The following is a 25,417-nucleotide window of genomic DNA, read 5'->3' as shown; positions in this document are numbered from 1 at the left end:
ATTGCTGTTTCTGAATTGGCTCCTGGAACGTTGGCTGGTGTATGCACAGTCGTCTAATATCCTTCATTTTGAGGCGCTCGTAAAACAAGACATGTAGAATCTCTGGTGTAGGCATCGCATTTGGTAACACCTCAAGTTTGACCAGGTCTGATCTGAGTTAAATCCGAAAGAGACAAACTTTGGTCTTGGTGGAGATATTGGTTCGCCACCACATGCAACACTTGAAGGGAGCGAATGCCGCAGCTGCTTGACCTATTCAAGTGTAGACCTCTGCTGTGAACGCTACTTTCTTCTCTTGCACACAGTACACAGTATTTAGCTGTATACTAAGTATACAAGTAGTCAGAATAGTATGATAATATGTGATTTTTCGAGTTCCCCAATGTTTAAAGCATAGATAAAACAGCAGTGCAAAGAGAACGCAGCCAGCTAGCAAATAAACCGCACAAACCGTAATGGGCATACACACCAAACGCGAGTTCAACGATTTGCGCGAGTAGTCAATGCAAAGACAGGATCAGACGAATTGGGCGGCGCGATTGCTGTGAAAACACGTGCTTTTCGCCTCAAACGCACAAGATTTCGCATGACACAATGTTAAATCCTGCAATTAACCTAGAGCGAGCAACGTGATGCTATGCGTTTGGTGTGTTCGTAGCATAACTCTTTCCCCACCATTAGATTTTTTATGATTTTCACAAAAGTTTAAAACCTTCCAGAAAATGTTCTTCTTTAAATATATAAACATACAACATATTAAATGAAAAAACTGAAAAAAATGTCATCCTATCTTCATTTGTTCTCTTTTCATCACCTCTCACATATGGTTAGGTTTCTTAAAAAATTCAACATTTTGAGCAAATAGCTGAGATAATTTGTAATAATGAGTAATTTTTTTTTAATGTTAGGCCTTAGTGGATGCTTCCGGGTTTTATAAGTTGGGTAAGAGCGCCACCTGGTAAATAATAGAAGAAATATGAATTGCCGTAAAAACTCGTCATTGGCAGGGAAGTGTTTTCTCTTAATTGACGAATTAACTTGTCAATAGTGGGGAAAGAGTTAAAGATCAAGAAGGATGGTCACATTTTGGTGGTTGTTTGTATTGAGCTAAAATAACGAAAGCCAAAGTCAGAAAGTCAAATTTAGGGCAGTTATGTTCAGTAAGTTTTGTTTACGTTGCAGAGGAGCACTTCCCGTTTTTATTACAGACACGTAATGCACCCTCTGAATTTGAGTTATGAAGGACAAAAGTGCAAAAGGTTTGTGTGAAATTAAATTTAGTGGTGGAAGGGATGCAGTACGTGATGCCAACCCTTTATCAGAAAACCGGGGAGCAGGATAAGGATAAAATCCTGGCTACTGTAAATGACAACCGAGCTAAATGCCCCCTCCTCTCTAGCCATCTGTACATCTCCTGATCTCGCTTTAAGGTCAAACGCTTCAGGGCTTGCACGACATGATCACTCTTTAAGGGAGAAGATCTCAGAATATCAATGCTGTTTTAACACATTTCTTTCTGTAAAAGATTTTTGATGTGTATTTTAATATGTATTGTACATTACCTAATATTACCGTCTTCATTACAGCGTGGTTGTAGAAAGCAACTTTACAGTTGTTGATTGGAGTCATTGATTTTTTTCTGAGTTAAGACTAAAAGAGTAGCTGTTGTAGAAAGGATTTAGCAAGGAAAGTGCATTCTGGCTGTTGCTGTTTGAGAAGGCAAAGATTGCTATATATTTTTCTTATTTTTTGGTAGTTTGAACAAGCCTGAAATTATTAAGCCTATAAGCGCACATCTCATCCTGCACTTTTTGTAACACGTACATCTTTAAAAGAAAGTATACAGTTATTCAGAATTTAACTTAGTGGACCATAAAATAGCCAAAATAATGCTGCTCTTTTGACTTGGAACAGTAACCACTCAGTCTACTCATAACAACTTATGTTGTTATGCAATCGCATTAAATCATGTTAAAAACCACTCATACTACCTTAGCAAACCACATTACACATCCTGGAAATTTCTCTTAACAACCTACATCATGATGGTTTTGCATAGGAAAGCATTCCCTAAATTGTAAAAACCTACTTTCCTTTGCATTTTATTGTACGCTAGCAGTGTTTTTCATTGTAATTTACCTTAGTTGTAAAATGATGCCGGTGAATCACTAACTTATAAGTATGCATAACACGCTTTTGACAGTAGATCTGCAGCCTTTTAATAATGCGATGTGCATTGTTGCATTACTTGTGATAATCTTGTGATTAATTAAATCAAGACTTAAGAGAAGGTTTGAGATCAGAAGTGTTTTAAGGACGAATGATATTATATGCAATAGTTTTGTATGCAAATGCAACATTGCAGCTATTATTTCCAGACGGCTGTTTGTTGTTATGCATTAAGGTGAGCATGCAGGCTGATTTTTGTGTGTCATCGGCCTCATGGATCCAATTTCCTTATACTAAACTCACAATATCAGTTTAACGTGCAATTGCAAGAAAAACAATCTTGGAAACGGGAGATTTAAGTGACTATAGACCCCTTCACAGTTCACGTCACAGGCTGTTCCCACTGCGCATGTCGGGGTCAGAACAGTCATTACAGCAGATTGAGTTGCGTATTATTCGGTATCGTCAAAAATGCCTACTTACGTCGTGGGCTGTGAAAATCGCACCAGGTCTTCCGTTAAGTTTTCGCGATTCATGCAGAATCTCAAAAACAAAAAAATACAAAATCTGCGTCTGCAAGCAATTAACGTGCAGACTGGGACAATGCAAATATCAAAGAGGCTTGTGTTTGTAGTGCTCACTTCATTTGAGGTAAGTCATCATTTTTCAGCACTGTTAGATTAATTTATAAAGCCTAAATGGTATGAACAGTTCGACCCCGTGCTGCGTGCGCACCCGATAGTCATTCAATGTTTACAAACCTTGAAGGGGTCTATAGGGTAAAAGCGATCTTTTTAAGTTGTCATTGGTGGCTATATGTTTGTTTTATGCATTGATGATATGGTCTGGTTTGTTTGAGTTATACTACAGAAAGTGGTGAAAACAATTATCCTCAATTTTGCATGCTTGTGAAATTCAGGCTCATGTGTACACCACAGATTGCTGTAAACTTAAAATTTCTACCGTACAGAAGAAATGTGCCACAGAATTTTATCCCTTGCACAGATTGTGTGGGTAGGCAAGCTATATAATTTCTTCATCTGAGTACAGTTGCCAACATAACCTCATAACAAAATCACATCCAATGCCTGAGCAGGCTTATTGGCACGGATCTTTCATCATCTTTGTGTTCATACAGGAACCTGGCTTCATTCATTATGCATTGCATCTCAACCTCATATAATTATGAGAGAAAGTAATCATGGTTTGGTTTTAGGCCAGATTCTTGGATGTCTACATTCAATGCGGGCGCTATGCTATATATCACAACAAACGAAATAATGTTTTGCTGAGTTGCTGAGATTGCAGTTTGAATTGAATGTGGTAAGCGAGAAAGACTTGGAAATATTTCAATTCAAACTAAATAGTCATCAGCACATTTTCTATTGCATTGTTTACACACAATAAAAAACATACAAATGCATGATTTCTGTAAATATGTTATTTTTATTGAAATTAAATGAAAAACTTATATTATATTAGTATTTTTGCACATAAAAATACAATTTCGCATTGAAATGATGGCCATTAGTGCTGTGTCTTTAAGAAGTCAGCTAGACTTTAAAACACCTGTCACTATATATACTTGTTTAAATCAGAAAAGCAGGAATTTGGGAGCCAAATGTGTTTCAGATAAATCTTTTATGATCACTGTAAATGCTTCAGCTGGCTTTGAAAGAAACGAAATAGTTTGATGCAAATATCTACTGTTTAATTCAGACCTCATTGGCCTTTTTGCATCAATGTGACCGCTTTGAGTGTTAACCTTCACATAAGCATCAAACGGCAGGATCTTTCACAGAACCTGTCATGTTTTCATGCATGCTTTCATATGTGAAGGGCAGAGTTCATTCTCTAACGGTTAGGTTTCATAAAGCATATGAATTGAAGGTCCGTGACCCTGAGGGCTGTTGAGATATCACACCAGGAGTAAGTACGATACTGCAGCTGTGATAAAGATGCGAGAGAATGAGACGTTTCTGACATGTACTCCTTGATTCTCTCACTCGCATCGTCTTTTTTTAACTAAAGTTAGACAATCTTATAGATCCTTTAGACAATCAGCAGATGTCAAATGTTTGTGACCAATTAGTTTGCTAATCTGAGAATTTAACCAACAACATTGCATTTCAAATGTAGTTGTTTGTAGATTTATGGCTTACTGTGGGCGTTTGAGGCGTCAAAGTCGCATTTACAGCGCGTGGTTGGACGCTTGAACATTTTGAGTGTACTCGCTTCATTCGCGCTGAAAGCCACGCGTAAAATTCTAGTTATCGAGACATTCACGTGAAAATTCACGTCATGGGAGAGGCTTCTGCGACTCCGCTCACTTCCTGTAATCACGTCTACTAGAGCAAGCTCCTGTTGGTTAACGTGACGCTTTTCTTTCCAAAGTACATATTTTTTAACTCGTGCGTTTCCCCGGGAACGCTCAGTTTGCGCCTTTCGCACCAACTAGATATCCGAATGAGGTGGAATTGCGTCTACCGCACGTCTAGTTGGCGCGAATGGTGGGAATTGACTTGACGAATTGGCGGGAGTCTTTACATTGACTAAACATTGAAATCAGTCGCGCTTGACACCTCTACCGCAGCTGGTGTTGACACAGCATTACTCAGTCTATAATAAAGATTTCAAGGCTATATTTTCACAGAATTATCACATTTACATTATATAGAATGATTTTTTGTAGAAAACAGCAAACCATTGAAAAATGATTTTAGCTGGGTTTTTATGGAGCCAGTATGATCTCAATAATAATTTACGCAAAAACACGATGAATTTTTACATGTCAAAAATATATCGAACCACAAGGGGGGGTCTGAGATTACTTGCAAATATACACACTAAACTGCTCCAAGAGCATTTAAAAGAGAGACCAGATTGCATATAAAATGTTTTATGTTTGTAGTCTATTCCTGTAGTTTTGCTTTAAGTGCAGGGGCTTTGATACTCAGGGAACACATATGGATAAAATGTACATTTAATGTTCTATAATTTGGATGAAAGCATCTTTCAAAATGCATAAATGTTAAAGCGCATAATTGCGAATTTAGTTTTCGAGATAAGGGGAAAATACTGTACACCAGCTAAAAGCATCTAAAGTGTTTATTATTATTATTATAATACACAAACTGTATTGTGAATAACTAGGATGGCTATGTGTCACAGAGCATGACCAGATATCTTATTTTGGATTACAGGAAGAATGTCTGCCTTACCTTTTATTTCAAGTGTGCACGACCTGCCTTTCTCAAATTTATTGATTGTGCATGAACTTTCTGACGTATTTCTTAGAAATATCTTGACATGGCTACCGCTGATATCTATAGGAAATGGGTCATCAGATATCAAAATTCAAATGAGCTGAAGTTATAAGAGGTACAGCGCTCCTGTGGTGCTGTGCTTGATGCTCTACACCTGCGTTTCATTCTCATGTTTCTCACAGGATGGTGTTAATTGTGACCCGGTTCTCTCAGGAAATTAGTCTTACGATTTAATTTGACTGACGTATGTTATACGATATGAAAGACTTATTCATAGTTCATATAAGACGTCAATACTTCTATTAATGTTCAGCAATAACTGTTATGTTTAATGCTCAAATTGCAATGTTGGGTTTTATAGTTCATATTGTAATCTTTGTGGCTTCAAGCGCCTATAAAATAAAAGTTTATGTACTGCTCTCATAAATTGTTTGCAATACAAGGCTTTTGTGTCCTGTTTATGAAAAATAGATAAAAAGACCGTTGTACTTTAGCCAGTTTATTGGGTGATTAAATACGGAAGTTAACCAAAGGTTTTATGGGTTGTATGGTAATAAAAAAGTAAAATTATATATTTTTTGTATACAAACACATCAAACAGTGGCTCGAGTAACTCGACCGGTTTATTGATTATAATAAGAGTGATTCGCTTTTGAGCAATGTAGAAAATATGAAAAACTAAATTGTGATTTTGATGCAAGCAACCTTGAGTGACATCAAATCACCAAAGAATAAATATTAGTAAGCTCTATCGACCAATATGGATTTTTTAGTGCCGATGCCGATACCGATTTTTGTTTCATCATTTGTTTCCGATTTTCTTGAGACAATATTTGGAGCCGATACTGCTTTTGCTCACTCAATTTACATCATAAAAATGACACAATGATGATGTCAAATGTTACAATAATATTAATATTTATTAAACTTAAAAAAAAAAACCTATATTTAACAAATAGTAAAAACAGGTGAGGGTGCTATGGAACCATGAACTGGGCTCTCCACAAGGACGAGGAATTTGTCAGCAAAGGATATTGATTTCTAGCACTTTACTACTACAAATATATATAGAGATGAGAAATAAAAACCCGCTTTGTCCAGCTATGATCAGCTGTTAGGCCGAGCTTTCGATGTTGTCATGGAAAGGTTGGTTGTTTTTAGTCACATGACCTGCAATTGGTTGCGGCTTCCAACACTCTTGTCTGTAAATAATGCAGGAAAAAACTATCAGCGAACACAGCAGCCACATATCGGCCAATGCGGATAAACATAAAACTCGGAAAAATTGGCCTGACATATCGGCCGGCCGATATATAGGCTGTACGATATATTATCTTTAAATTAAATAATCAAAGAAGAGTTACAGACCACTAATGTGTTTAGACCTGCTTAGTCATCCACAGTGAAAACCAGCCTGAAATAATCGTGATATCTATGGTATCTAGCTCAGGTTTCTGTGCTCTGAATCGCAAAGCCCGTCATCTCATTTGTACCCCTAGGAGAAAAACAGCTAATTGAATCGGAGTTGTAGGAGAAGGTGGACGGTACCTGGCGGGGGTGATGCTCTCTGTGGCAGCTTTTGTTGTGCGCTGTCTTCCTCAGGGAGAAGTGCCGAAGCGCAGGGATTCACTGCATGTCTCCAAATGTAATGCTTTTCATGAACTAACCAACTAAGGCCCATGTGCTCCTCCGTCATATCTGAAGGTCAGCCACAAGATTTTGGAGACCTGTGAGGGGTGTATGTGAATGAGAGAGATGTATAAAGTAGCATATAGTTTATTCAGAGCTCTTGTAGTATTTAAAACAGTGTACTTTGGTTTTATGCTGCACGGTTTTAAATAATGTAGATTATATGGATATTCCCTGTGTATAGAAAATGTCAGTGTGTCTTTTTACAGACCCTTGGTTTACAAGATGCTGTTTGTCAGAACATAACAAGATACCAGGAAAAAAATCCATACCAGCCTGTACTACATATGGCAAAAAAATTGAAACTAACACCTATAATAAGCAAGTCTTCGACTCGGTTTGAAATGTTTTCCTTAGTTTTTGATTTGCATTGCCAGTCTTCATCAGGGCCACTTAGAGTATTTGAATTGTGTTATGCTGAAGCAAAGTAAATGTAAAGTAATCACTTTTGCCTCTCAGGACTGCATAAAGTCTCACAGCAGAGATTAAATTAGCTTTTTTATATTCATCTGGCTGTTTTTAGCATAAAAGCCTGATTGTTTTCATATTAACACTTTCTCCACATTAGCAAAAAATTGTAAACACTTCCTGAAATGCTCACCAGACATATTCATGAGGTCAAAAAAAATTTGTGCAAAATCTTATATCATTATATGAGTTCTTTTATTAGGGCTGGGTAAAAATATCTGTTCATCAATGCATTGCAATTATTTGTTTCTCAATTCAATATCGATTCATCAAATCCTATGAATCGATTCAGCTAAAGTTGCTCTTTTTTTAAGTAAACTTGCATTCAAAGCTACTTCGAACACTATCTAAGGCTGCATCAAAAAGTAACACTCGTCTACTGCCGTGTTGGATAAACAAAACTGCTTCAGTGTGTCGCATAGACGTAATTATCGTCTCGCTGCCCCCTCCCCGTTCTGTGATTGGGAACCTATTCGAGGCGAAAAATTGATCCATGGTTTCCATGCTAGACTTGCAGCATGAACAAATTTGCGCAAAGGCAGCATGTGGCTACATGAATGACAGACAGGAGCAATATTATGTAACTTCCCCTTTAAGACCAAAGTCCAGATCCAATATACTGTTAGGGGCGGTTCACATTTCGCGTCTTTTGCATAGCAAATATCTTATTTTGAATGTGGCGCGTCTGCGCTGCAGCTAGTGGATAATACTTCAACTTTTTATAATGCATCGTCGAAAATGCGTTGGAAAAAAGGAGGAAAGTGGCGCAGTCACATTGTCTGCACGATTTTAGACGCAAAATGTGAACTGCCCCTTACACATGCTTTGTCTTTTTCAGCTGTTTAGGGATTGTGTGCTCCTCTCATTGAGAAACATTGTGTGCATCTAGCACTGTTGTTTGTGTTTTAACAGCTTAAAATATCTTTATTACTTGAACCTCGATAAAGACAATAGTGCAAAATCTCTACCAGTTGACACATTTCTACCGGTTTAATCTACCCATTGGTTTATCCTCCCCCACTATCCATATACATGTAAATATCGTAGATGGGTGTATATATTACACCTTGGCATCTTGATTCAGCAGGTTTTGCATACAATTAATTGTTAATTTTCACATGAAATCTTCTATCTTCAAGTTATTATAAAGACAGATGTGGATTTGTGCTGTGCAAGCATAAATTAAAGCCTGTGTTGCCCCATTTATTACTGCACAGATTTGTATCTTTAAAAATGTAAATCCAGCAGTCCAACATATACTGTTTGCCATTTACTGTATTCAGTCTAATTTCATCACTGATCTAGAATTAACCATCATGTGCTCATGACCCACAATTTGTTTAAGATCACAATTATTATGAAGGTGAAAGTAGATATTGCGGCAACTATAATTTCAACATTGTTTAATGAGCGCATTTGTTTCACCCCAGCTGACATTGCTAAAATGGAAATAGTGTAGAGGAAGGAAGGAAGGGGAAAATATTGCATTTCCTGCATGGAACACACACAGGCTCTTAATGAGTCCTGCCGTCAGACAGATCCGTACTCAGGAAAGGTAGACTTACCCTATGGCTGAACACTCTGGAAAAAACACGGGTGTTAATAAGGCAGAAGCTGTGTCTCAGCATTAGTTGCTATCAGAATGTTCATGAACTGATATCACCTTTAGCTGAGTATAATTATGAACAGGGTATTTACATGGGTTGTATTTGTTAAGAAAGGCTAAATTCAGTACGTATAGGCTGTTTATTACCTTCTGTTGATAAAAATATTACATGCATATTATATTGACGTTGTATTCAGGATCACCAGTTGGATGGTGGGTTGTGACCCAAAAACATACCACAGGTCTGCTGTGATTGAGTTAAAGGGAATAAACCACAAATATCCATATACTTTAGATGTTTATTGTAAGGGTAGCGAAATAAGTAGGATTATCGACTTTTGCTTTTGACATTTAAGGCAATGTGTACAATCAAACTCCACAACGTTTGGTAACAAATTAATAGAATTGATATAATTCCACCAATATATCGACCTAAAAATAAATAAATAAAAGCAATTTCCCCCACTATCAGACATCTGCTGATTGTTTAAAGGGCACATATCCTGTAAATCTTACTTGTTCATGTTTAAGTGCTATAATTGGGTCTCCAGTGCTTGCATCAGGGTTCGCACAGGTTTTTGAAATCCTTTAAAGTTTGTGAATCTGGGGGGGGGGGATTCAATGATCTGGGAAGTTTTTGAAAATATACATACATAGATGCAGGTCATTGAAAGTGCTTGAATCTATTTTATTCAAGACAAGACGTTTTCTGGAAAAAATCCATATTATTCCCTGTGTAGTGTAGGATAAAATTATAAAAATTCTAGACTTTTAAGCACACATTTCTAAACTGTTCCCTTTAAATGCTTATACTCTGTTATGTATGCGAATGTTGATTCATACCAAAATGCTTTTTTGCATAGTTGTGTTTGATACATGAATACGTCTCGGGTTACGTTTGTAACTGTTGTTCCCTGAGAAGTGAACGAGACGCTGCGTCTCCCTTGCCATACTTTCTGCGTCCCTGTAACGCTGTCTTTGGCAGCATTTTAGTTAGCGATATACTTCCTGGCTCCCGCATCACCCTGTCTTTGTCGTTAAGCCTCACCATTGGTTGAATTTGATATACACATTCAGACACACTTACCCCTGGAGGCGTCCCCAAAGTGTCACCGCAGTGACGCAGCGCGAGTTCCCTTGAAATTGAACTGTAACAATGTATCTTAAAAGGTAACACAATGTAACCTTTCTCTCACATTTAGTCCTTGAATTTGAGGGTATTCCACCTGGAAAGTCCTTGAAAGGTCCTTGAATTTGAAGTTAACTAAGGTGTGGGAACCCTGTTGTATGAACCTAGAAAGTTTGAAAAAGAACAACCCAGTAACTTAGTTTTGGTAAACCATTCTCTGCAAACATGTGAAACAAAAGGTCATTAAAATTTGGCTCCCCTTATGATATCAGAAGGAGGTAATACCGCCCCTTAATCTGCACTATCCAACCACGGCACTGCCATTTATTGCAGAGATCAACTCATTTGCGTTTAAAAGGACACACCCAAAAACAGCACATTTTTGCTAATACCTAAAAGATGGCAATTTTAACATGATATCATAAATTATCTATATGATATTTTAAGCTAGATCTTCACATATGTACTCTGGGGACACCAAAGATTTATTTGACATCTTAAAAAAGTGTCGGACAAACGCATTAAAACTCTGCTGTGTGATTATTATAAATTGGGTCACAATGACAACAGAATTGCAATTTGTACACTTCTAAGAAGTCTTGCAAGTATCTTGTGAAGTTGAGCATCTATTTTATCATAAACCTTTTTGACGCATGTGCATGTATTTTGACATGACGCATGATGGACTTAGGTTCACATGACGCACCGAATACATATTTTGACATGACGAGTAGGGCTGTGCAAATATATGGATACAGCTAACTATCGTGATAATTTCTTCCACGATAGTGTATCGATATTTCAATCTCTACTATCTGTATTTTTAAAAACCCATCAAATCCCTCTGTGTGTGTTAAACGAGCTCCTCCGCCACTGCTGTTGTAGTTGTCGCTGTCCAGTTGTCTGTCATATACGCCATTCAGCCAATGTCTCAGAAGTTAGCAGGTGTGAGAAAATGGCAGAAAATTTAAAAACACCTGCAGCTTTCAAAGCCGACGTGTGGAATCACTTTGGCTTAAAAAAAGGAAAAAAAATCAGCTCTTTGTTTAACATTTTTGATTAAAAAAAGAAAAAGTATTGCAATGTATCGCAAAATGCAACGTATTGTATCGTATCATGATACATTGTATCATGACCAATGTATCATGATATGTATCGTATTGAAAGACTCTTGCCAATATCCAGCCCTAATGACAAGCCACACACGACACTCCAAAAACATATTTTTTAATTTGCGCCCCTCCGAAGAGAAGTCGCCGGTAGCATTGATTAGTAATGATAAAGACTATATTGTTAGAAAATACTCAATCACTTGAAGATGCTCATAAAGCCTACTGTCAATAACCAAAAGAATAGCTTATTATACCGCTGTGTATTTAGACAGTTTTTTTGTATCGCCAGAAGGGTTTAATTTATAGTGCTCTTTAAAGAGACATTTGAATTGCTGCCACAGGCCCTCCTTTTCAGTCGTTGTAATTTATTTTAAATGCAAATTCGTTGACGCATCCATACCAAGACATACTTGCGCTGCTTGCAGTGTTGTGTTGATGGCAACTACAAAAGGATCTTCCAGATTTGTCCTTATTAATTATGAAAAATCTGGCGACGCTTTTATGTCTTGTGATATTCAATCAGTCTGCTCTCAAATAAAAGAGCCATTGCTTCCACGGGCACAGAAATTTCAGAAATCTAGGACGTGAGTCATACACATCAATAGCACTTTAAAGATGCAGTATGCTGGTTGCTGGCCACAGCCATCTACTGTGCCAATTCCAGCTGCTTTATTGATTTAGTTGTATAGATGTGTATTAAAACGTATTTTCTTCAATTGGAAATAAATGCATTTGTTATTGATGGACATTAATAAGTGTACAAGGCAATAATTAACATATTTAACCAAATGTCATCAGTTCTGCATTGAGATCCAAATTTGTCATACTACTAAAGTACTGCATACTTAAATGTTGTTAACTTTGTGTTGTTTTAGTTCAATTTAATAATACTTGGTGGTGTTTGCCAGGTCAAGCCCTGATATTATTATTTAACATTAAGCATAAACTTTTACAGATAAGTCATCATTCATTTTTTTGTCCTTCATGATGCCTTAACAGGCAGACTTTGATGCATGATTAAACAAATATAATAGCTCTAGTATCTAATGTAAAGTTTTGCATATTAGCACAATCCACAATAACAGTATATGTATACACTAAGTGCCCTTTGTATCCTTTAATTATATATTTTGTGTAATAAAGTATTTTATTGTTGCAACTGCAACCATTTTACTGTGTTGAGCTTCAAATTGAGCTTTCCTCGCCAGAAATGCATCAAGTAACCTTGGAGGACAGATCTCAATTTATGAAACCATTCTGTTCTCTGTTGGTCAGGCAGGGTATTGCAGCTGTATTTTCTGGATTTCTCTGTGCTGTTAAAGCAAACATCATCAGTTTGACATGGTGCTGTAACCTGTGGTGTTAGTGGTTAACACAAGGTGGCAACAAAGATATCATGTTTTTCCTCTCTGTTTATTTGTAAATCCAATTCAAATCCACACTGTTTTGTCATGTGATTCAGGCTTGTCCTTTGCTTATGTTTATGATAGTATCAGCTGAAGATCATGATGTTCATGTGCTGAACCAGCAGTATAACACATGACACGTACGTGACACATGTGTGTGTGTGTGTGTGTGTGTTGTGTCCTGAATTAATGATTTTTATCTGATAACTTACTCTGAAATGGATGTACACCAAGAAAATAAATATTTCAACTTAATTCAGCTTTTAAATCATTTACTAAAATATTACTTTTAGCCAATACATATTTGGGCAATTTCCCTGACGGGGTTTAGAATCCATGACAAGGCCTTAGCTATATTCCATACACATGCATTTTAATCTAGGACTAGGGTAAGCCCTGTCCGGGAAAACGCCCCGTTATGAATTTGTTTTTTAATTATTAGCATTGAATTGGATGCACATTTTCCCAACATGCTAAGAAACTGTTTTCCTTGCCAAGTTGTAAATCATTTTTATTTGTATTTATACAGCATCAAGCTAATTTATTTTCTAGATCAGCATGTATTTTAACTAATTAGTCTGTATTTAAAGAGTTTGATTCCAAAATGCAATAAATCCATTTTGACTAATTTTGGCAAAAACGTGTTTTCTATACCAAGAAAGTAACAAGATATAAACCACTATTTTCTGTTACAAACTTTCACATAGCATCTCTTTAGGTTATAAAAACATTAAAAATTCTAATCCATAATTTGATTTTCAAAGATTTATTATAAAAACTGATTATTTTTCAAAAAAAAGGAAAAAATAAATCCTTGACAAGTTTTTTTTTCTTCAGAGTGCTAAATCTATTGAATCAATATATAAATGTGCATTCATCTTTGCCATGTTATATATTTATTTAGTTGACAAGTGGTATACACGGATTAAAAAAAAAAACATTAATGGCATTAATCAAAACACTTACTTTGTCATATTAAGAACACTGTCTTTGCTGCTGTCATCATTGGGAAGTCGTCACTGAACTTTTTTGACAACGATCAGCTGTAAAATATTTTGGTTCTGCTCGATTTTTGTTGACTGAGTAAAATTTTTTTTTTTTCATAAGATCCCCTGGGGTCAATGTGTTAGCATGACAGAAGCTTGATGCTGTTGTGTAATAACAAGCACACGTCTCCCGAGTGCCTCTCACGTAAATGATTTGATTTTGTTGGCTTACGTTTCTACCACAAGTTTATCAATGCCATCAAAGTATTATTTTGTTTTTGTTTGGTTGTTGATCATGAAGTACAAAGTAGATGAGGAAAACTAGGATCTGTGTGTATTCAGTGTGCCGCCATTGTTGTTTACAATGTGTGGATTGGTGCGCTGTGATTAGTTGAGCGGATTTATTGCATTCTGCAGAAAAGGAGGACTGCCGTTCATCGCGTTTTTGGGAAAAAGGGAGAAAGTATGACAGAATAACACGGCGGATATTGGATTTTGCGTAAAATTAAGAATTTACTTTTGAATACTGACCTGATACAATACTGGTAACTCATTTTTTTTTTTTATGGCATTTATTGCGTTTTGGAACCAAACTTTTCATTTGTTGTAATGTTTTTATGGCTGAATTTACTTAAAGCATAAATTGTTCTAATTTTGAGCTTTACTTTATTTTGTGATGCATTCAAAGCATTATAATTGCATTTTTTTTTTAAATCTAAACAGATGTGCCAAAATGAATTTTTTTGGTTTAAAGGCAAAGTGTTTGGTTTTCTGTGTCTTCCTCCATCATTAGAGGACCTTTCTTTTTAACTATCACTCTCACAGACTGCCTGAGATCTTTCACATCATTCACCTTCACTGTGAATCTGAAATGAGCTCATTAATTCAATCATTAGCATGGACTCGAATCTAAAGTCATCAGAGATTCAATGCAGTTCTCCTGCAATGCTAATAAGATTAAAATAAAGCCTCTTGTTTGTTTTCCCTGAGCTATTGAAACTTCAGGTTACTTTAGATTTTTGTGCTAATTATGTTAAATTTAGCAGGACAATGTTTATAAAAAAGGCAGTCAGCATGTTTCCATACTAGCTCACGGATGTGCACAGTTGCATTTTGTAAATGTTTTCTTTACACAGATTGTCGCACTAAGGGCTGTAAAACTGCTTTTTTACAAATGTTTTCAATGCACTGTATCATATTTATAGGGAAAGATTACCCAAAAATCATTCTGATTAATCCTGGTACGAAGCTGAATGACTGAATGTCTTTTTTCTGTGAAGCACAAAAGATGTCAGCCAGAGAATTACACTCTCTAAAAAATGTTGGGTTGTTTTTAATCCACGGCTGGGTATATGGGACAAAACACATTTCTGGGTTAAAATGACCCAAATAATGTTTTTTTACCCAACTTCTGGGTTATTGTACTTAACCATGTTGAAACAACCCAGCAGTTGTGTTAGAACAACCCATTATTTGGGTCATTTTAACCCAGAAATGTGTTTTGTCCAATAGTTACCCAGTCCTGGGTTAAAAACAACCCAATCCTTGCAAGGATTACTCTACTTTCAGAAAACAATTTCTGATAATTTACTCACCCCCATGACATCCAAGATGTTTTTGTCTTTCTTTTTTCAGTCTTCATATAGTCGACTTCAATTGAACCCAATGGTTTGAAGGTCCAAAATGCAATTTAATGCAGCTTAAAAGGGCTCTGAACAATCTCAACTGAGGCAAAATGGTCTTATCTAGTAGTGAATCAATCGAAATTTTTAACAACAATGTCTCACTGGCCCTAGGATGCGGTTCCTTGACCTTACGTATTACACAATCACATCAAAAGGTCACGCATGACGTATGTGAAACGCACACCTACGGACCATTTAATACAATAAACTGACACAAAGAGAGTAATAAGTGTCATACCACATACAACAACTTCTGAATGGTCCTCTTTCTCCACAATTGAGCAATAGTTTCCCATACGTCATGCATGACCTTTTAACGTGATTAACCACATGGTGATTGTTACACTACTATAAGACCCCTATGCAACGGTTGGATCGTTTAGAGCCATTTGAAGCTGCATTAAAGTGCATCTATTTCATTGCTAAAAACAACATTATTTTGTGTATTTGGTATAATACAATGTGTTCGAGTGGTTTATGGTTAAAAAAGACACATTATTTTCCACAAACTGTAAATTTTTGTAGCTACAGATATCCCTGTCTTCCTCAAACGCTTTGATTTTGTACAAAACTCATTGATTTGAAAAGCTCTGTGTTCCTAAATGGACAGCTAATCTGTACATTGTGATTGGCCTGAATACCTGTAAAAAAGTAACGCTCCTTACCATTTTTAAAAGATTCGCTTACAATGCAATGCTAACAGGAGTTAACTTAGGCTGTGATTCCAAAGTGGGTGGAATTATGATAATGTTGGTTTTGTCTACATAACCAATCCCAGGAAGAAAACTGTTGCCTACAATCTGTGTTTGTTGTAGTCCAAGAAAAGAGATTTACGTTGGAAATGATAACTCGGGTTTTTACTAGGGATGCACCGATACGTAACTTTTGGCCGATACCGATAACTCTTTAAATTTGGGGGGCGATAACCGATATCTATAGGGCGATAAATATTCATATTATTTTCACAATGAAAAACTTGCAGACCGCGGACATCTTGTCTTTGCCCTAGACTAGCATGGTCTTCTTAAGCCCGCAACACGTGTCATCTTCGTGCTATGTCACAGAAAGCACCAAACAAAACTCCACATGGCCAGCAATGAGCAAGTGAAGTGGTTCAACAAACCAAAATAATCCATTATTTATTGGCTTTCATTTATCGGCCTAATTTTGCTATCAGACCGATAACCGATAATATTAAAAATAAGCAGGTATCGGCCGATAACGATATGTCGGCCGATATATCTTGCATCCATAGTTTTTACCTTTTGCATATCGTTATCATGCACTAATACACACTTAAACACCAAAGGAAATGCAAAAATGTGACTCGGTCAATAGGTGCTCTTTAAAGGCACAATAAGTAGGATTCACCCCCATCTAATGGTGAAATTGTATTTTGAATTTAAACAAATAGTGCTCTCTAGCGCCTCGAATTCCAAATGTGTGTTGCAACTACGGTAGCCGTTATGTAATCGCTGATCTCTTTGTCCGTTTCAGCTAGTTCACGTGTTCTGAATGGAAACGCGTTGGTAGGCTAGTGCTTTTTGTCCCTCTCTGCTATTATAGTTTATTAATACGGCGGACTGACATGGAAGCCTCCTTGGACTTACCCGTTCAATGTAAGTAAAGAGAAGAAATTCTAAGCTTACAAAGAAAAGTCAGATCACTGGGAGAGGTCATTTGACACCAACGAGGACATGTTTATGAATAAAGACATTGATTTTGATTAATAAAACACTTAAAACCTACTTACTGTCCCTTTAAAACGGCAATTTGGACCTTAACATTGGGTTCAATTGATGTCCAGTACATGGAACAAAATCCTGAAATGTTTTTCTCCAAAAACGTACATTTTTTGACTGAAGAAAGAAAGATATAAACATCTCAGATGACACGGGGGTATGTCAATTATCAGATAATTTTCTTATGTAAGTGGATTAATGCTTTAAGGTCAAAAGTGGTATGATTATGAAACAAAGATTGGCTGACGAAATTAAATTTGCAAGCCTTTTATATGAATAGAAATACTTTAACTAGCCTAACTTAATTGAAAGTTATGAAGATATCTTTAACCATCTGTGTCCACTGGCATGTAAGATGGGCCCATTTGATCCACTTCATGTTGACCTCTGCCATGTTATGTAAGTGATGATGCCTTGACATTAGCCATGCCGCACGTAATGAAATAATCTCATTCATTCAGGCCTAGAGGCTTTGTTCATTTTATTAATCATATTTGACCTCCAATGTGATCTTCAATGAGACACTCCATACGACACTGAACTTACAGATTGTTCAAGGTGTTTTGCTTTTGTGGATGTGAAAGGTCAAAATCGGCCCTTCGTGGCAAGTGCTGTTGTATTTAACTACAATCCTCATAAAACGAAGCATAACTATATTATAAAATAAATCAAAGCTGTGCAAGGTCGAGTGTCTGTTAAATTTCAAACAAGGAAATAAGAAGCACTGATAAAATTCCCACCCATCCTGTTTGTGTTGGACATCCACTGATGTATTTACAAGCGACCGTCCTTGTCTTCCACTGGGAGAGACCGGATTATTCAGTAACCAGCATCATGTGCTTTAAGTATGGTCTGTTGGTTCAGCTGACGCGCGAGTCTATTTTATATGTGAACGCGGCTCGCTCTCCTCTTCGATACCTCCCCGCCCTCATGCACTCTCAACCCTTGCAAACACACACGGCGTACGCTCACACGCTCCTTACAGCCATTTAGTCAAGCTGAAGCGCTTGCTGAATTTACCTGAGGACAGACAGCCTTAAGCCAGACCTGGTTTATAGGATTCTTTTTGACTTCCACCTGGACCTGAAATGGTTTAGAGGTACTCTTATCTTCTTCTCATCACGTTCCCAATTGCCTTCAACTGGTACTTTCACTCAAAACACAAGTGTCAGGAAAGTGGCGCTTTGGCTTTCCAGGAATGGCTCAGCCGGGAGGCAGCCAGGACACGTTGGTGGTTCCCCCAAAGCAGCTACACCACGGAGACCATGTGGGTTTGAACGAGGACCTGGTGCGCATCCTGAGAGAGAACTTGCTACAGCAGGAGCGACCTCGTCATGCCAGGGAGCGGAGATCGCCGTCCTCGGTGTCCCCCAGGCTCTCACCGACCACCATGTCCCCGCGCAACTCCCCAAGGCTGCTACGCCGCATGCTGCTTAATAACAACACCCACAAGCAGCGGCGCTTCACGGTGGCACATACCTGGTAAGGGTTTAGATAACATGCTTTCTTTTCTTATGTTCAGTACTTGTACGTTTGCCGTTGAGTGCCACACGTTCTTCATTGAAAATCTTAAAATACATTACCTTGAAAGGTTTTCTGAATAACAGCGTGATGCTTTGATGTCAGCCTTCTTTCTTTCATTGCCATAGTTACAAATATCCCCATCTATGGGTAAATGTTGATTCAGTCCACATAATTAAATCAGGTTGTATTTTTTACAATTCTGGTGTGTGAATTGGAAAAACCATCAGTGCAGTATTTGTACTCTTTGTGTACACACAGCATTATATGTTTGACTTTATGATTATTTTTGTGTATGTCATTGTGACGCTTGCAGCATCATAAACATCATAGCATTGCATAAAAATTGAGCTTTTATTGGATCTGTAAAAGTCACTTGATCGAAGTGTACATCTCTGTTATTTGATTTCATTATTGATTATTGTTGCTTACGTAGAGCAGTTGTTTGCGGTTTATACTGCATTGTTGTTCCCAGTGGGTATCATTCATCTCAATGTACCTTGTGTTTACAATCACATTTGACTGTGTTTTGATGATTCTGCTAGTTTTCACCTCAATGCTTTGTTTTGTTTGATTAAGAGTTTAACCTTAATCTGGTGATCTGCGTTGTCGAGTACTTTTCAGGTTAAGTACAGAGGAACATGCGTTTTCACATTAGCACAAATCCACCTGCAGGAAAGAGATTGTTCTGTACTAACAGTAATGATGCTGTTGATGTTGTTGTCATCTCATGGGACCTGCTGTTCTGGTGTTAATCACCCTCCATTTATAAAAAAAAAAGTGTATTTATTTCCTCAGGAATCAATTGCAGCTTTAGCTCAAATCCATTTTTATATTCGTTTAGCTTACTGTCAATGTTTTCTTTTCCTGATGTGTTTGTAGGGACTGGATAGGGTGCTCTTAAAGGCGGGGTGTATGATCTCTGAAAGCCAATGCTGACATTTGAAATCACCTAAACAAACACGTCCCTACCCCAATAGAATCCTGACCATCTTTTGATAGACCCGCCCCCCATATACGCAACCCAGACAACAATGTTGGTTAGTAGACACGCCCCTTACTGCTGATGGCTACAAGTGTGTTTTGGTACTCGGGCCCACTCCCTTTTCCAAAGTTTTTTTTTTAAATCATGCACCCCGCCTTTTGCCATTTTCTCACAGATCGTCAACAATTGTTTTCATACTTCAATATTTGCAGTGATAAGTTTCAATCTGTGGAAGAATACTTTTGCCAATACTTTTAATGAAAAATCATCAAGTTTCTATAACTTTTTATTAATTGTAGTTGCCAGATTTACCAAACGGGGCAAATTAGCACAATTCCCAAAAAACCGCTGATGGGAGTGGTAAAAAAGCGCAAATTAAATAACACAAGCGCAACAGCTTATTTCCATAACGACCAATGCAATCTACTAAGAGCAGCGCAAATTAGTTGAGGGGCACAAATAAGCAGTGAAGGTACATTCACATTATAAGCGACTTTGTCGCTGTGTGTGGGCCGTCTCTTTCGAAAGAAAAATTGTCATAAACTAATGAGTAACGTCCACTCCGGTAACTGACGAGAGACGGATGACGTGAACTCCCCTGCTTCGTTCTCATTGGTAGTCGCTCCCGAATGTCGCTCATAATTTGCATAAAGTTAAACATTTCTCAACTTTGTCACGCGAGCCAACGTTTACTGTCGCTCGTGTAGCCGGAAGTCTCCAAGCTTCCATTGAAATAAATGTGACTGCGTCGCTCTGCTATTGCTAGTCGCTGACAGTCGTTTTTTTGCCTTTATTTGACAGTGATTAAGGAGAGGACAGAAAAGTACAGGGAGGAGAGAGGGGTATGGGATCGGCAAATGACCATGAGCCAGGAATCGAACTCTGGTCACAAAAAAGTGCAAAAGCACCACATGCCGGAGCGCTGCCCACTACACCATTGGCTCCGACAACGACAGTCGTTACTTAACGCCAAGTAACATTAGTAAATCTGGCCCTAGTCATCATTCCTCCACTCCAGAAAAGTGCTTAGGGTCCTGCATGTTATTTTCATAGCCGAAAGCCGCATTCACATTACAAGCGACTTTGTCGCTGTGTGTCGCTCGTCTCTTTCAAAAAGGGTCGTTAGGAGGCGTTTCTAAATCTAATTGTCATAACCAACTAAGTAATGTCCACTTCAGTGTCTGACGAGAGACGGATGACATGAACTCCACTACTTCGCTCTCATTGGTGGTCGCTCCAGAAAAGAGCTCATTTGGTCCCCAACGGTCACTGTCGCTCGTGTCGCTGGAAGTCGCTGAGCTTCTATTGAAATCATTGACATTGTGTCGCTCTGCTACTGCTAGTCGCTACTAATGTGAATGAGGCTTAACCTGGAGTGGTTTACCATGTACTTAGCTGGTTAATGAGGTGGTGTTAAAGGGATAGTTCACCCCAAATTAAAAATGTACTCATGTTGTTCTACACAGCTCATGGTGCCCACTGACTTAAATAGTAAAAAAGCAAATACTATGGAAGTCAGTGGGTACCATCAACTGTGTGCTTTTTTTTTTTTTTTTTTTTTTTTTTTTTTTTATTATATTTTTGGGCCATTTTTGCCTTTATTAGATAGATAGTGATTAAGGAGACGACAGGAAAGTATAGGATGGAGAGACCTCGGGATTGGCAAAGGACCTCGAGACGGGATTCGAACTCGGGTCGCCAGAAGTGCGTCTGCACAATGTGTCGGAGCACCATCCACTACACCATCGGCTCCGACCATCAACTGTGTGCTTACCATCATTTATCAAAATATCTTATTTTGTGTACAACAGAATAAAGGAAGTTATGCAGGTTTAAAACAACATGAGGGTGAGAAAATGATGACATAGTTCGGCCAAAAATGAAAATTATCTCTTGATGATAAATCCAAATGCATAAACGAGCACATTAAATATCTTAAAAATTTCAAAAACTTTCTACTTTGTTTTGTATTTCCTTAAGGATGTTTGTTTCCGGCAGATATACTGTACATTACCCTCAGTGCAGTAAAAGCAAAGGTTCAGCAAATACTCATTAAAGCAAGCTTTGGACTTCCCGTTCGTACGGAGAGGATAAAAGACTTTGTTCTTTTACAACAGTACATATGTTTATGTGTGATGTGCCTTAGTGCGAGATCACAGAATCAATCATATTTTCCCCTCGCCGGGTCTCTTTGAAACGTCATGCGTCTTGCGATGCTGGGTAAGATAGTGTTTGATGTTAAACTCTGAAGTCGGAGGGCATGAAGAACGAGTGTGTCTCCCGAGAGCAAGTCGAAAGCGCACATTTCCCCTTTTGCACGAATTTGAAGGTTGTACATTTGCTGCTTCAGTTTATTACCTCCTAAAACATCGATTTACCTGGTCTGGTCTCACGGTTTTGATGGTGGGTTTAAACGTTTCCCAGCCTTTATATTACTGTAGAAGCAAAAGTCAGATGAGAATGGTTTTAAAAAACAAGAGTTTGAAAATGAGCGTATTTCATATCAAATTATGATTTGTAAGTTATTTTTGCTTTTATTTGATTGTATGTAAGGAGACGACAGGAAAGTACAAGGTGAAGAGAGGGGTATGGTATCGGCAAAAGCCAGGATTTGAACCCAGGTCGCCCGAAAGTGCATGTGCACCATATGTCGGATCACAGCCCATCAGCTTCAACAAATTATGATTTTTTATAAAATAAATATTTTAAAGCAAACGTTTGTTTTAATAGCATGGAGTTTGAAGCTTGACAAAACAGTAGACCCAAATGAAATCCACTAATTTTTCTGTTTGAATAAACAAACAGGTCCGACAGCACAAGTTAATTTTGGTTGTGTACACAGGTGCCACAAGTCAAACAAATAAGAAAAACTACCCACAACATAAAAAATGCTCAAACATACAGATTTTTCAAGCACCCAACTGAATTTATCTTGTGTGCTTGTAAAACCCTCGGCCACTGACCCACAACACAATAAACCAACTCATTAAAAGCTCACAGGTTTTCAATGATAGGCTTGCTTGGTATAGAGAGAGATTTTGTGCAAGTCTGTGTGTGCTGAAATTCAGCACATTTGCTTGCAAAAACCACATTAAATCTTGGATAAGAGGACAGTTGGTTGGCGCGGTCCAGATGACTCAGGCATGCGTTGAGAAGATGCCACACGTGGTGTGTAGTTGCTACGCAAGACATCTGGCTCCGTCCACATTCTGTCTCATAAAAATTGCATCTTAAAAGCACATTTTAACAGCTTATCCTGTGAATTAGTAACTTGAAGTGGTTCATTTACTGTAGTTTAAGCACGTCAAATGTTGACTTCCAGTTAAGTAACTACAGTAAATAATATAATTGACCCAGAAAAAGATCTACTGTAAATACTCCTTCAAAATATTACATTGCAAGTTTTGCATGGCGAGCACAAATGCTTTTCCTCCATAAAATGTATTTTCTGGTTTATATTGCATGCTCTATTGAGAAATGTTTTTATTTGAGAAGTTACTAGCATATATATAGTATGTTGCACTGTTTGATTTGTTCTTTGACTGCCTATAATAACAATGACAGCTTTCCATGAGACACGCTGTTATGGACAGAGACTGCAGCATGCTCTAAATATTCATTTCTGTCATTTAATGTTGGGATTAAGTGATATGGTCTCAATGGCATTTCTGTTGTTGCTTTATCTCAATGGTTCAATGAAAACTAGATAAGAAAAGAAATGTTCATGTTGACTGACAGAGCAGATACTGATAGAGAGGTGGCAATACACATGCTGTTTATTTGTGTTCATGGGAGATCCTCACATTTTGTATGAATATTAAAGAAATATTTTAGATCAAAATAATTTAAGCATTATTAAAAGTCATTATTAAAATGCATTAAATCTAATATAGTTTGTAATATAGCATTGATTGCACATGTAATATTTTTTATTTTTTCTGAACAATCTGATCATTTTTAGTAGAGACGCACCGATATATCAGCAAATAATCAATATCGGCCGATAGTCATGGCCAATATATCCTTCTTAATCAAAGAGAACACAGAAATGCAAAGAAACATCACAAGTTTAATGTTCATTATGTGAATGAATCACATTCAGAAAATGTAATCTTCAGAATTTAGGTAATGCAAATTATAACCAGTGATGCGTGGGTCAATGTATAAACAACCCGGACCCGCCCGTCGTTTTCAACTAACCCGCCCGCAGCTCGGATCGTGCCGGGCAAAGATTAATTGCGATTAATTGCATACAGAATAAAAGTGATTTTGATATATTAGGGTGTGTAATTATTATGTATATATAAATACACACACATTCATGTGTGTGTGTGTGTGTGTGTGTGTGTGTGTGTGTGTGTGTGTGTGTGTGTGTGTGTATGTATATATATATATATATATATATATATATATATAATTTACATTTTAATATATTCTATATGATATATTTATATATCTCTTTTATATATATATATATATATATATATATATATATATATATATATATATATATATATATATATATATATATATATATATCTCTTTTATATATATATATATATATATATATATACATAAAAAAATTCTGAAATGAATATATGCATGTGTGTGTGGTTAAATATACATAATAATTACACAAAGTACACACACATATTGTGCAAAAAATCACTTTTATTTTGTATGCGATATGAAGTAGTATAAATAGTATAAATAAGTATAAATAAAAGTAGTATTTGTTTAAATTAGTTAATTGGCATATTTATTTCAAACGACCCGACCAACCGCAAACCGAATATCATAAAAAATATTTTTGGATGGCTCGTAACTGCGTGAACCCGCTCATTTTGGATCAACCCGTGCATCACTGATTATTGGTATTGGTGACAATGTTTATATCGGTTGTAATATCTCTAGTTTTTAAATATCTTAGCCAATCAGCTAGACTTCCGTTGTATCATCATCATCATTACTGTAAACACGTTTTTAGTTGCTTTTACCAACTGATGACTACATCAGTGATTCCCTTGTAGATAATTTATGATATCATAAATGCTCATACCTCAAACATATCAGATAACAGATGGGTTGTCTATGCAATCGGGGTGTCTGATCTCTAATGGGCAAGAGTTCAGTTTATTTAGCTTCAGTTAAGCTGCCGCAGAGGTGCTCGGGGAGTGAGATAAAGGCAACGTGCAATCTTATCTCTTTTAAATAGCCAGGCGAGAGAGAGGACGTGATGGTCTCTTTTGAGCTATCACACTTCAGCCTGCTTCATTTCAATATGAAAGTGCCCAGCTGCAGAGCGTGCCGTATACCAGCTCCCATCGCACCAGCGGTCTGAATGGAGCCGGATTCAGTCGTTCACATCTTTCCTCTGATACTCTCTTGATAGTCATCCTTATTAATATTCCCCACGTCAGCGATACCTGAAGAACACGCTTGCTTTATATGTGCTGTTAGCTGCACATGTTTCCACAGTTACCATTATTATGCTCTTTGCAGAAGACGTCTTTGGCATTTATTTCCAAGGCAACCGTATTTTCCAGGAAACTCTTCTGGTCAGGCTCTTTTGCCCAAGGTTTTAAGGCTGAGAGAGGGTTTGTAAATGCGTTCATGAATCGATCAGCCTGTGAAAACTAGAGCAATGAGAAAA

General features: G+C 37.3%; 1 protein-coding gene across 7 annotated transcripts in view; it reads left to right on the top strand.

Moving 5' to 3' along the window:
* The window catches only part of LOC129446449 (3',5'-cyclic-AMP phosphodiesterase 4D), a 206,455-nt gene that overhangs the window by 77,957 nt on the left and 103,081 nt on the right, over window positions 1–25,417 (top strand). For 2 of the 7 annotated variants that reach the window (XM_055207484.2, XM_055207480.2), the window contains exon 1: window positions 18,457–18,740. The exons of the other annotated variants lie outside the window; for them this stretch is intronic. In XM_055207484.2, the coding sequence (XP_055063459.1) occupies window positions 18,457–18,740 (284 nt within the window). Of the gene's footprint in view, window positions 1–18,456; window positions 18,741–25,417 lie in introns of those variants that run through there. 7 annotated transcript variants of the gene reach the window in all.

The sequence above is a fragment of the Misgurnus anguillicaudatus genome, chromosome 12 (genome assembly GCF_027580225.2).
Source record: "Misgurnus anguillicaudatus chromosome 12, ASM2758022v2, whole genome shotgun sequence".
In the NCBI taxonomy this organism is placed as follows: Eukaryota; Metazoa; Chordata; class Actinopteri; order Cypriniformes; family Cobitidae; genus Misgurnus; species Misgurnus anguillicaudatus.
Note: the sequence above shows the minus strand (reverse complement) of the source record. Positions and strands in the feature narration are given on the sequence as shown.